Source organism: Bidens hawaiensis, unplaced genomic scaffold, assembly GCF_021521415.1.
Source record: "Bidens hawaiensis isolate Kalapana, Puna unplaced genomic scaffold, B.hawaiensis_p1.1 tig00000237_1, whole genome shotgun sequence".
Lineage (NCBI taxonomy): Eukaryota > Viridiplantae > Streptophyta > Magnoliopsida > Asterales > Asteraceae > Bidens > Bidens hawaiensis.
In genome coordinates, this window is record NW_027491021.1 from 2,420,714 (window position 1) to 2,432,786 (window position 12,073).

The 12,073-nt window shown below is 36.2% G+C and overlaps 1 protein-coding gene across 1 annotated transcript; it reads left to right on the forward strand.

The window, feature by feature from the left end:
- Positions 1 to 3,437: 3,437 nt before the first annotated feature.
- LOC143614292 (sodium/hydrogen exchanger 1-like) lies at positions 3,438 to 9,150 on the forward strand. The gene is made up of 14 exons (XM_077087798.1): positions 3,438 to 3,648; positions 3,718 to 3,836; positions 5,071 to 5,168; positions 5,454 to 5,513; positions 5,605 to 5,651; positions 5,726 to 5,920; positions 6,044 to 6,090; positions 6,815 to 6,881; positions 6,979 to 7,079; positions 7,157 to 7,258; positions 7,341 to 7,479; positions 7,600 to 7,662; positions 8,393 to 8,476; positions 8,624 to 9,150. The coding sequence occupies exons 1-14, from the start codon at positions 3,469 to 3,471 to the stop codon at positions 8,975 to 8,977; spliced, it is 1,656 nt and encodes a 551-aa protein (XP_076943913.1). The 5' UTR covers positions 3,438 to 3,468; the 3' UTR covers positions 8,978 to 9,150.
- The last annotated feature ends 2,923 nt before the right edge of the window (positions 9,151 to 12,073 follow it).

A 12,073-nucleotide genomic window follows, 5' to 3' on the forward strand; every position in this document is an offset into this window, starting at 1 on the left:
ACACCGAGCCACTCGGCGACTCACCCAAAGCCTACTTCAAAAAAGTAACCCAAATCCTCGAATCCGACGAGTTCAAGAAACTCGAAGAGTCACCGGAAATTAGTGACAGCGATAACATCGAGGACCTGTACAATTTCCCACCCGACCCGGAGAACTGGAAAGAGGAGGATTTGAAGGAGTTGTGGGCGGATGCTCCACCGTTTTTTATGAAACTCGGGTGGGACCCGAACTGAGTTGATAAGGATGAGGTGGAGGTGATTAATGAGCAGATTAAGGAGGGTCGTGACCCGCCGATTGCCCCATTTTATGTACCGTTCTGGAAGCTTTATCCGGTGATTCCGCATAATCATTATGATATTCAGAATTGGATATGATTGAGGAGTTGTTGCAGTGACATAACTTTGTGTTTGCTGATGGGAGCACATAAGTTGATTCGATTCAGTATTATGTTGATTCGGTTTCTCGGGATTGGGGTTCGGTTGTGGTGGTGGTGGTTTGTGGGTTTGGTGATTGGGGTTCTTCGGTGTCATACAATGAGTCGTCTTCTTCTCCGGGGTATATGTCAAAAGCGGTAGTGGTTGGTAGCTGTCTGTGGCGGTGGTGGTTGTCGGTAGGGAAGAGTGGTGGTGGTCGGGAGGAGAGGGGTGGAGTAATATATAATTAACAAAATTTTATTTTTAATCCTTGAACTTTGAAAAATGACATTTTTTACCCCCAAACACTAACGAAGTTAGTGTCTCGTTACCCCGGGAGTGCCAGAAAAAAATATGTTAAAAGTTGGGAGTGTTGGAGAACATTTCGTAAGTTAGGAGTGATATCTACCAATGGGTCAACGTTAAGAGTATTTAAAACCAATATCCCTTATTTATTTTATTAAAAGAATTTATTTTATGCATTTGAATAAACTGAAGTCGTTGCTTAACCAATGTGAGGTTTCTTTTTCGAATTATTATTTTTTAATAATACATAAGTATAAACTTATATATATAAGCACAAATCAAAAAGTATCACCTACAAGTAGATAAACATTAGTCACGGATCGTTTGGAGGCTTTTTAATAGTTTTATTATTAAGAGGTTACCTCTTTAATCAGTTAACACTAAATGCGTTTGGTTCATTAAAATGACACATCTAAATCACTTAGCGAACCTCTTAACTATTAAGCTTTAAAATGACGCTGAACGAAAATTTTACCCATTTGCCCTTTCACGCGTGTTAATAACCCTTGGTTTGTTACTCACGTGCCCCATCCTCGACCCACCACCTCCACCATCAATCACCATCACATCAGTGTACTCAACACTGACTCAGAGTCTCTTAACCATTCACATCTCTTACTGGTTGAGCATATACTGATTGAGGTGTCAGGTAGGGCTGAGCACGGTTCGGTTTTTAGGTGAAACCGAAACCGAAAATTCGGTTTTTTTCACATATAAAAACCGTTCGGTTTCGGTTTTGGTTTTTCGGTATCGGTTCGGTTATATTCGGTTTTTTATTTTTTTTTATTTTTTCTTGTTTTGTTTTTTTCGTTCTATTAATTGTTTTATTCAACTAGTTCCTATGTACAAAAATAAATATTAATATTTACTATTCCTTTCACAAACTCTAATTTCTCTTACAAATCTATTGAACCAACAAACTCCTAATTTGTTTCGGTTGTTGTCGCATATGGCTTAGTATAAATATATTTAACAATCATTTAAATTATTTATTTTAATATATCAAGTTAATCGGTTCGGTTCGGTTTTTTTCGGTATTTTTGAAATGGGTAACCGAACCGAAACCGAAATTTCTGTTTTCCAAAAAAACAAAAAAAAACCGTCGGCTAATGCTTCGGTTTGGTTTTTCGGTTAATTCGGTTTCGGTTCGGTATTTTCGGTTTTCTGCTCACCCCTAGTGTCAAGTAGCCCGGCCCTTGGTCTATTTCATGGATAGATAGATATATACATAACATGTGTTAAATTTGGATAAAATGTTTGCGTAAGTATAATATACAGGCATATATAGTGTATGAATATATGTATAATAATGTATATATATGTGCGGTGTAGATGTAGATGTGTTTGTTTTTTCCACTTGTTAATGGGGCATAGCATATGTTGTCATATCATATGTGACGTGAGTTATGTATAATAACCAAGCCCACTTATGTGTAAATTTTTTGTCTACTACGGGAATCAATGTTTCCTTGAAAATATTTGAAATAAATAAGTAAAATTACATAGATATTTTGAAGGTACTATCTGGTTTAGGCTAACTACGAATCTAGTATCTTGTTTGTGTTGGCCAAGATATAATGATTAAACTAGAATTTATTTTATCTTGACTATGTTAAAATTTTAATAATATTTTTATTACTCATAAATATTAACAAAATCATATGCTAGTTCTCGTTTCTATGTATGAAGAATAGGAGGGTTAGACTGGGAGACGTAGGGGCGAGCACAGTTTGGTTTGGTTATTAGGTAAAATCGAATCGAAGTTATCGGTTTTTTTAATATAAAAACTTAAGTTTTTGGTTTTTCAGTTTTCGGTTATTTTCAGTTTCTGTTCGGTTATAGTCGGTTTTTTTAATTATGTGTAGACATTGCAAAAAAATTTTAAGATCGAAAATGATTATTTTAAGCTTGTAAGAGCGTATTAAATACCATATATTAAAAAAGCACTAAAAGTTAGTCCCAACCTTCATTCATCATCTTCAAAGTTAAATCATAGTATTCATTAATCATCTTATACATCTTCAACAATTAGTCCCGGTCTTCATCATCTTCATAATCTTTACCACATCGGGTTGTTCGATCTTTTAAAATGAAGAACCGAACTGAAAATTCATTTAAATTTTTTTTTAACTGCCGATTAATGCTTAGGTTCGGTTAATTCAGTTTTTTCCTCACCCTAAACGAAGTGTTCTTTTACAATTTTGAGTGACTTCATTGTAGCAAAAACCGGTAGTTAACTAAACCGGTCCCAAAACCTTAAAACAGTTGAAAATAATATTAGCTAGTTTGGTACCGGTACTCTTTGCGCATATGAAACTACGTGAGAATATAAACTAATAATAATAACAATATTTAGTATTCAAAATTAAGTATATCCGTTGCCACCTGGCAATATAGTTCTTCAAAAATATCCCATCATCTCTCTGTCCCGTCGATCCAGCACCATATATATAAAGACAGTACACCTTAATCCTCTGCACATCACATCTTCAGACTACACTCCATAAAGTCATTCAATTCAATTCCACCTTCTTCTCCGTCAAATTCCACTTCCGGTGTACTGGAATTCAGTTCCGACACCACACAGTTCAGTTCCACCGATTCCCGCCATTACACTCTGTAATTGACTCATTTAACCTTCGTTACATCTTTTCATGACCTAATTTCGTTTTTTGTGAAGTTGATTTGGAAGATCAATTGATTGCTGCTGAAGTCAGTTAGTGGTTAATCGACTGGTGGCCAGATTAATATGGTGTTTGATTTAGGGTTAGTGCTCGGGAAGATGGGGAGTAACACCCTAGGTACCTCTGAGTACTCTTCCGTGGTGTCTATGAACTTGTTTGTTGCGCTTCTGTGCGCGTGCATCGTCATCGGTCATTTGTTGGAGGAGAATCGCTGGATGAATGAATCTATTACAGCACTTGTCATTGTAAGTGTATTAATCCATTAGGTTTTTGTTCAAATTAATATGTAATTGAGATGTTTAATTGGATTGCAGGGACTGTGTACTGGAGTTGTGATTTTGTTAATTAGTGGAGGAACAAGTTCACATCTGCTGGTTTTCAGTGAAGATCTTTTCTTCATTTATCTCCTGCCACCAATTATCTTCAATGCAGGGTATCATTTGCTTTTATTTTATTTTTTATTTTTATCGGAAAAGTAGTGTTTACATCGAAATAGAAGGCCACGGAAAAGTAGTGATATACTGTTTTGTCGATGTCACATTGTTCGATAGGTTGCTTTTGATTTCAAAGTTGAAACAATCTAGGCTTTATTTGATTACCTTATAATAGTTTATACTATGGTAATTTTAGTTATTTTTTCTTTTCGTGTCTGCCTTTTGTGTGTCTGCTTGATCTATAGTGGCATGTTGAAGATCTGAACGGAAAAAGTGGAACCAGCTTACTTTAAGAAGTAACACTTCTTTTTTAGTTGATGGCTTTTATGGGAACATCAATCATTTGCTTGTTATAAACTTGATATAGTAAAAAAAAACATCTTATTTAGTTAGCAATATAATTATTTGTTAACTCGATTTAGGCTTATCAGAATCATTGGATTCTTGCCATATTTCAGATTTTTCTAAACAAGTGCTTTTTTTTAACATATTTTTTTTTATATTTTCATTGGTTGTTATCCTATAGGTTGGTTTCTATGTTCATAACTGTGCGTTCAATACACAACTGGTTTTGAGTAGAGAACTGCATAAGCACTTGTACGCAGTGCTGATAGGTGCATATATCACAACTAAAGCAATATGTACAAGTGTTTATGCAGTTCTCAATCTAAATTTAGTTTTGTATTAAACAACCCTATAACTGCTATTGTGAAGACAAATAAAGTGTAGTCACTATGATTTTAAGCAATTTGATGAGCCAGGTTGTCTTCTACATATCTTCAGAAGTATGAATTCAGTTTTATATTTCTGTTGCAATACCTAACGAGATGATGACATAACCACATAATATAGTATATGGTAATAGATTTCATGTGGCTTCCAAAAGAAGAAGGTGTTAACAAAGTTAATGTACTATGCAACTTGCTCACTTTTCACTTTTTTTGAGCGGCGGTGGAATATTAAATTTAAAACTACTAGCCGGGAGCTAGAAATACAAGTCACTTTTCACTTTTGATATTTTTTTCTCTCAACCACCAAGCATAAGCCTGTCTATTTACAATGAATAGTTCCATTGATTTAAGTTTTGAGATGAAGTTAAAAAATTTTTCTAACTAATCGGGTAAACGCAGTCTATTAAGAGTCAAAACAAAGCTTAGAATTATTGTTATTCCAAATTCTGAATGGATATTGCCTCATGTTGTCTTTCTTATGTATTTTCCGTTAAACCTACAGGTTTCAGGTTAAAAAGAAACAGTTTTTTCGCAATTTCATGACTATTGTGCTATTTGGAGCTGTTGGTACCGTTATATCTTTCACCATCATATCATTTGGTGAGTACTGAAATACTGCACCTACCTCCATATTATTTATTTTGCAGTATATTCAGAAATTCATTCACAAGGTGACAAACATACTTTATTTTCATCTTTATTATTTAATAAAGTTGTTTCACCATTGTATACAAATCATAGTCGCAACTCACAGTGTCTTTAATGCTTGTTATGTAGCATAATAGATCTTTTTATAATAATAATAATGACTAAAATGGAACCTACATTTAACATGGCCAAATCATATGGTTTTTAATCTAAAAATCTGTACTAATTTGTTAATAGGTGCTGTAAAGATTTTCAAGAAGATGAATATTGGGGATCTTGAGATTGGAGATTATCTTGGTATCATTTGGTCTTTAATTCGCTTGAAACAAATTTATTTATGGTTTGTTAAATATCTTTTTGTTTGCTAAACTTCTAAACATTTTCACAGCAATTGGTGCAATCTTTTCTGCAACCGATTCTGTTTGCACTCTGCAGGTACGAAGAACATCACTTTGTTTTAATCAGAATCAATAATCTCTTCAGATGCTAATTTAAATCTCACAATTCAGGTGCTCAATCAAGATCAGACCCCTTTGTTGTACAGTCTGGTTTTTGGTGAAGGAGTCGTGAACGATGCCACATCAGTTGTCATATTCAATGCAGTTCAAGACTTTGATTTATCTCAGATGACAACAGCTGTTGCTTTCCAGTTGATTGGAAAATTTATTTATTTATTTATCACAAGCACACTTCTAGGAGCAGGAGTAAGCACCCCCCCCCCCCTCCCTTCTCACACACTTCTATCTCTCTTTATTTCCCAAATAACAACAATACAAATTAATTGTTAACATGCATAACCATGTAATGTTTTATGTTGACTCATTCAGGCTGGACTACTTAGTGCTTATGTTATAAAGAAGCTATACTTTGGAAGGTACACAAGAGTTTCTTTTTTCGATAATATTTTTTATATGTTGATGACAAAATACGATAAAGCTAGTGAGTAATGAACTCATGTCACCATGTGCTGTGGCGGAGGGAAATTTGTAAGGCTCAGTTTCGATAACTCGTACATTAGCATTCAACCCATGATTTTGAATAAAACTTACACTGAAACGTAGATAAAAAAACACGTGACATATTTGGAACTTTTTGTAATTTTATAAAACATTACATTTTGAAAGTTGCAAAAAGAAATTAAAAAAAAAACAGTAGAAAAACGAAACCTTGAAGCAGCTTTGATAGCTTGTACGTTTGTGCTTCAATGACTTGTAAATTATCAAGCACAACTCGGTTTGGAATTTTATAAACATCATATTTTATAAGTTCCGAGATAAAAAAACAAAAAGTTATGAGTGGGGGCCACATGTCGAAATCTGTTTGGTAAAAACACAAATGGAAACGTATAGGGTTTAACTGGTAATTTACTTAAAGTTGGGAGTGCAATAATGTACGTTTGAAATTATTATAAAAAGTAAAATTATCCTAAAAAATAAAATGGGTTGAACGGGTTTAAGGGTTAAATGTGACATGTTTAAAAGGTCTTGACTTTTTATATAAAAGAAATTATAATATAGTTTTAATAAATAGAGTTTTGTGAACTAAACAATTCGTTACACTATTAGTGACACTAATACTTTATTGATCTGCTATACTAGACACTCAACAGATCGAGAAGTTGCTATTATGATACTGATGGCGTATCTTTCTTACATGCTAGCTGAGGTATATCTTTCCTTCTAACAATATCTAAAAATGGCTAAAATGTATGGGCCGACCCGACCCATTTTACTTAGCTAATGGTTATTAATCATTGTTGCAGTTATTCTATTTGAGTGGCATTCTCACAGTGTTCTTTTGTGGAATTGTGATGTCTCACTACACGTGGCATAATGTCACTGAGAAATCTAGAGTAACTACTAAGTATGTTCATTCTTCAAATTAGTACTGTTTTTATGAGTTTATTTTTACCAAACTTAACAGGTTACCAATATATGCAGGCACGCCTTTGCTACATTGTCATTTATTGCAGAGTTATTTATCTTTCTTTATGTCGGTATGGATGCTTTAGATATTGAAAAGTGGAGCTTTGTAAAAGACAGGTATGATTATGAAATGTTTTTGTTGCTTATTTACTGATTAACCTTACATATGCTAACATGTTTGTGGTTGTTGGTTTGTCAGCCCTGGGACATCGGTTGAAGTGAGTGCAATTTTATTGGGATTCGTGTTGGTTGGAAGAGCCGCTTTTGTCTTCCCATTATCATTTTTGTCCAATTTAACCAAAAAGTCACAACACGAGAAAATCGATTTCAGGCAACAAGTATGTTACTTTATTCTAGATGTGGCAATTTCGATCCATTTATTTATATGAGTTATGTTTTATCACATAAATTCTTGAATTCTCATTATTTTCCTTTTCTATTTGTTTTATTGTTTTAAGGTTTTGATATGGTGGGCCGGTCTTATGAGGGGTGCTGTGTCTATGGCTCTTGCATATAATCAGGTTGGTAACTTCTAGGCTTAACTAACCAAACGGAGCATGTTCGTGTTCGTTTGTATAACTTTAACCTAGCAAACGATGAAACACGAACGGTTAAACGAACGGATATTTCTTGTTCATGTTTGTTTGATAAGAAAATGACTATGCTCGTGTTTGTTTATGTTCGCTTGTTAACAGTGTAAATGAACGGTTCACGAACGAACATAAATGAACATAGATGAACGAATATAATTAAACTAAAACTAGTTAAAAGTAATATGAAGAACAATGTGCCGGGACTAAAATGTTAAAAAAAGTATGCTAAGTTGAATTGGGCCAAAAAAAATTAAATGAATACATAACTGAACATAAATGATTGAACTAAAACTCTTAAACAAACGTAAACTGATGAACATAAATGAAGGTAAAAAAAAAACATAAACGAATTTAACTGAACGAAAATAAACAAGTGTTCACGAACATAAATGAACGAACTAGACATGTGTTCATGTTCGTTCGTTTAACTATATGATCAATTTTTTTGTTCATACTCGTTCATCGTAAATAAACAAACGTCCCGCCAACGATTCACGAACTGTTCATTGAACGTTGGGTTCGTTTACAGGCCTAGTAACTTCATGTTTGTTGCAATGGTTTCAGTTTTAACGGTAGACACTTGGGTAAATTATATTTCTTTTTCATTTTAATATTTTAATTTAATTTTTGGACACAAATTATTTGTTTCATCATGCAGTTTACCAGAAAAGGCCATACAACACTGCATGGGAATGCGGTCATGATTACAAGCACCATCACGGTTGTCCTCTTCAGTACAATGGTAAGATATCTTAAGATGGTAAGATATCTTAAGATTTAATTATTTGAATAATACTCTATTATTGAATAATAATAATAATAATAATAATAATAATAATAATAATAATAATAATAATAATTTCACACTTTTTTTTATTCACGTATGCAGGTATTCGGTTTAATCACACAGCCTCTCGTGAGACTTTTGCTACCCGCACCGAAAAACTTAAACCGAGCGATATCTTCTGAGCCAACGAGTCCTAAATCATTCGTTGTACCTCTTCTAGGAAACGGCCAAGATTCAGAAATTGACTTTGGTCAACACATCCCCCGTCCCACCAGTCTCCGTATGCTTCTTTCAACGCCAACTCACACCGTCCATCATTATTGGAGAAAATTTGATAATGCGTTTATGCGTCCTGTTTTCGGTGGGCGTGGGTTTGTACCGTTTGTTCCTGGTTCACCAAGTGATCAAAGTCGTTTTCAAAGTCAGCAACATTTAGTGAATGAAGGAACCAACTAGAATAATCAATCAGGGTGGGTTGTTTATAGATTGGAGGATGTTATAGGTTTATTGTTACATGTTCAGTTTTGGTTTTTAAGGTGATGCCATTTGTACTAAACTTCATTTGTTAAACCTTGTATTTATGTATTTGATTTCATTTGTATGTAAATGAAAGTCACCCATTATTTGTTACAATACAAAGTTATGTTTAATTTCTTAATAGAAGAAATCATGAGAATAATCATTTATTTAATTAATGTTCTTAGAGGATGTTCATCGGTATGGTATATCTTTTTTATTTCATATTTCGTATGTTTATAGAATGGATTGAGTTTGCACGTTCTGAGCCCATCTAACTAAAACACAAACATAAAGTGAAATGAGTTTACACTTCATAGGTTCTAACCTCTTCGAACTGAAACGCGAACATAAAGTGGATATATAAAATTAGGATTTTTACATATATCCCCTCATTAACTCTTTTAATTACATATTTCCCTAATATTACAACCTTAATTACATATTTTCTCTTTTGATATCTAATTACCATGTCCTGATACGAGGGGTCTAGGAAAGGGCAAAGATAGGGAGCGTATATTGCGTTTGGCTTCTTGGAATGTAGGAACATTAAATGGTAAGTTGCTAGAATTGGTAGATGCGCTTAAAAGACGTAGGGTTCAGATAGCATGCCTCCAGGAGACTAAGTGGAAAGGGCATAGAGGGGCTGAGTGTAATGGGTATAAGTTGTGGTACTCAAGGTCTGATGGAGCTAGGAATGGAGTGGGGTTTCTAGTGGCTAAGGAACTACACACTAGTGTGGTGGAGGTGATAAGACATAATGACAGGATTATGGTGTTGAGATTAGTACTAGGAGAGGAAGTAGTGGCAGTAGTCTGCGCCTACGTCTTTTAAGGATAAACTCATACAACATACAAGGGCTCGAGTAAATGGGGACTCAACTCATATATGGGAAGATATGGAGACAAAGATCATCCAAGTAGCAAAGGAGACCCTCGGGGTCACAACATGAAAGGCAGGTGGGCATCAGGAGTCTTGGTGGTGGAATGATGTGGTGCAAGACAAGATAAGGGACAAACAACGATGCTTTAGGGAGCTAATGAGGTGCACGAATGAGGAAGAGCGAGTGGAATTGAGGGACACCTACAAAACGGCCAAGATAGAGGCGAAGAAGGCGGTGGCGGAAACAAAGAACGCGGCTTTTAAACGAATGTATGAACGTTTAGAAACAAAAGAGGGAGAACATGCTATGTTTAAGATTGCCAAAGCCAGGGAGCGTAGAAGGCAAGATTTAGGGCCTGTGAAGTTAATAAAGGATACCAATGGCCATGTACTGGTCAAGGAGTAGGACATCAAGCTAAGATGGCAAACCTACTTTCACAATCTTTTTAATAATGGGAGAGCTTACCAAGAACATGACAACACAAACTTCCAACGACAACAACCGAATAACTGCTACTGCCGACAGATCACATGAGAGGAGGTGCAGAATGCACTTAGGAGGATAGGAAGGTCTAAGGCGGTCGGCCCAGACAACATACCCATCGAGGTGTGGAGGTGTCTGGGAGAGGAAGGAGTCATGTGGTTAACTACTCTGTTCAATAGTATTCTCAAATCAGGTAAGATGCCAGACCAGTGGAGGAGCAGCGTTGTAGTTCCTATCTATAAGAACAAAGGAGACGCCCAATGTTGTGGTAACTACCGAGGAATCAAACTACTAAGCCATACTATGAAGCTATGGGAAAGAGTGATTGAGGTTAGACTTAGACGAAAAACTCAGGTTACAGTCAACCAATTTGGCTTCATGCCGGGGCGTTCCACAACAGAGGCAATACACCTCATAAGAAGATTAATGGAAAAGTATAGGGAGAAGAAGCGTGATCTACATATGGTGTTTATTGACCTGGAAAAGGCCTACGACAGTGTGCCACGACAGGTTCTCTGGGAGTGCCTGGTGAGTAGAGGAGTACCCACGAAGTACATAGAGATAATTATGGATATGTATACAAGGAGTGAAACAAGTGTTCGTGCGCCAGTAGGGGATACTGATCCCTTCCCTGTAGAGGTGGGTCTTCACCAGGGGTCAGCGTTGAGTCCGTTTCTTTTTGCAGTAGTCTTGGATGAGTTGTCAAAGTCGATTAAGGGGATCCTCCCGTGGCGCATGATGTTCGCAGACAATATTGTGTTACTTGCTGACAGAAAACCAGATCTAAACATGAGGCTTGAGGAGTGGAGAACAACCTTAGAGACAAAATGTTTAAAGATTAGCCGCTCTAAGACAGAGTACCTACACTGTGATTTTGGTGGGATAAATGACAATGAGGACGTACAGATCACCATCGAAGGGCAGGTGGTCCCGCAGGTAACGAAGTTCAAGTATCTAGGATCATTTGTTCAGAGCGATTGGGAATTAGACAGTGATGTGACTCATCGAGTTCAGGCAGGATGGTGTAGATGGAAAGCAGCCACATGTATATTGTGCGACAAGACTTTCCCGACTAAACTAAAGGGAAAATTTTATAGGGTTGCAGTTAGACCTGCAATGCTATATGGAACAGATTGTTGGGCCATCAAGAAGGCACAAGTGCGGAAGATGGTGGTAGCAGAAATGAGAATGCTACGTTGGATGTGTGGGCATACAAGGCTAGACTGAATAAGAAACGTTGTGTTTCGAGAGAGATTAGGGGTAACAAACATAGCAGACAAGATAAGAGAGTGGAGATTGAGATGTGACTCATCCCCATCTTTAAGGAAGAGATCGGCGACCCCAAGTTCTTTTACTCCATTCAGAAAGTCTTTTCTGCCGGACGACTCGTAGGGGCGGATAAGGGCCCTTACTCCGTCCCACACAGTGTATTACTATCGGCCCTACCAGACAACATCTACCTACACAAGCTCGATCAGGAGATAGGGAGGATCCAACAGAAGTACGAAATTCCGATTGTTCAGAGAATAAGATCGGTTATATTAAGGACAGGTCATATTGATGACCAAGAAGACTCAGGAGAAGAAGCAAGCTTCAACCCCATATCACCTGGGTCTCTTTCTCTTAGGTTGGTTTCAGCAGGAAATACAAAGAAAAGTAAGGGGGTCCAG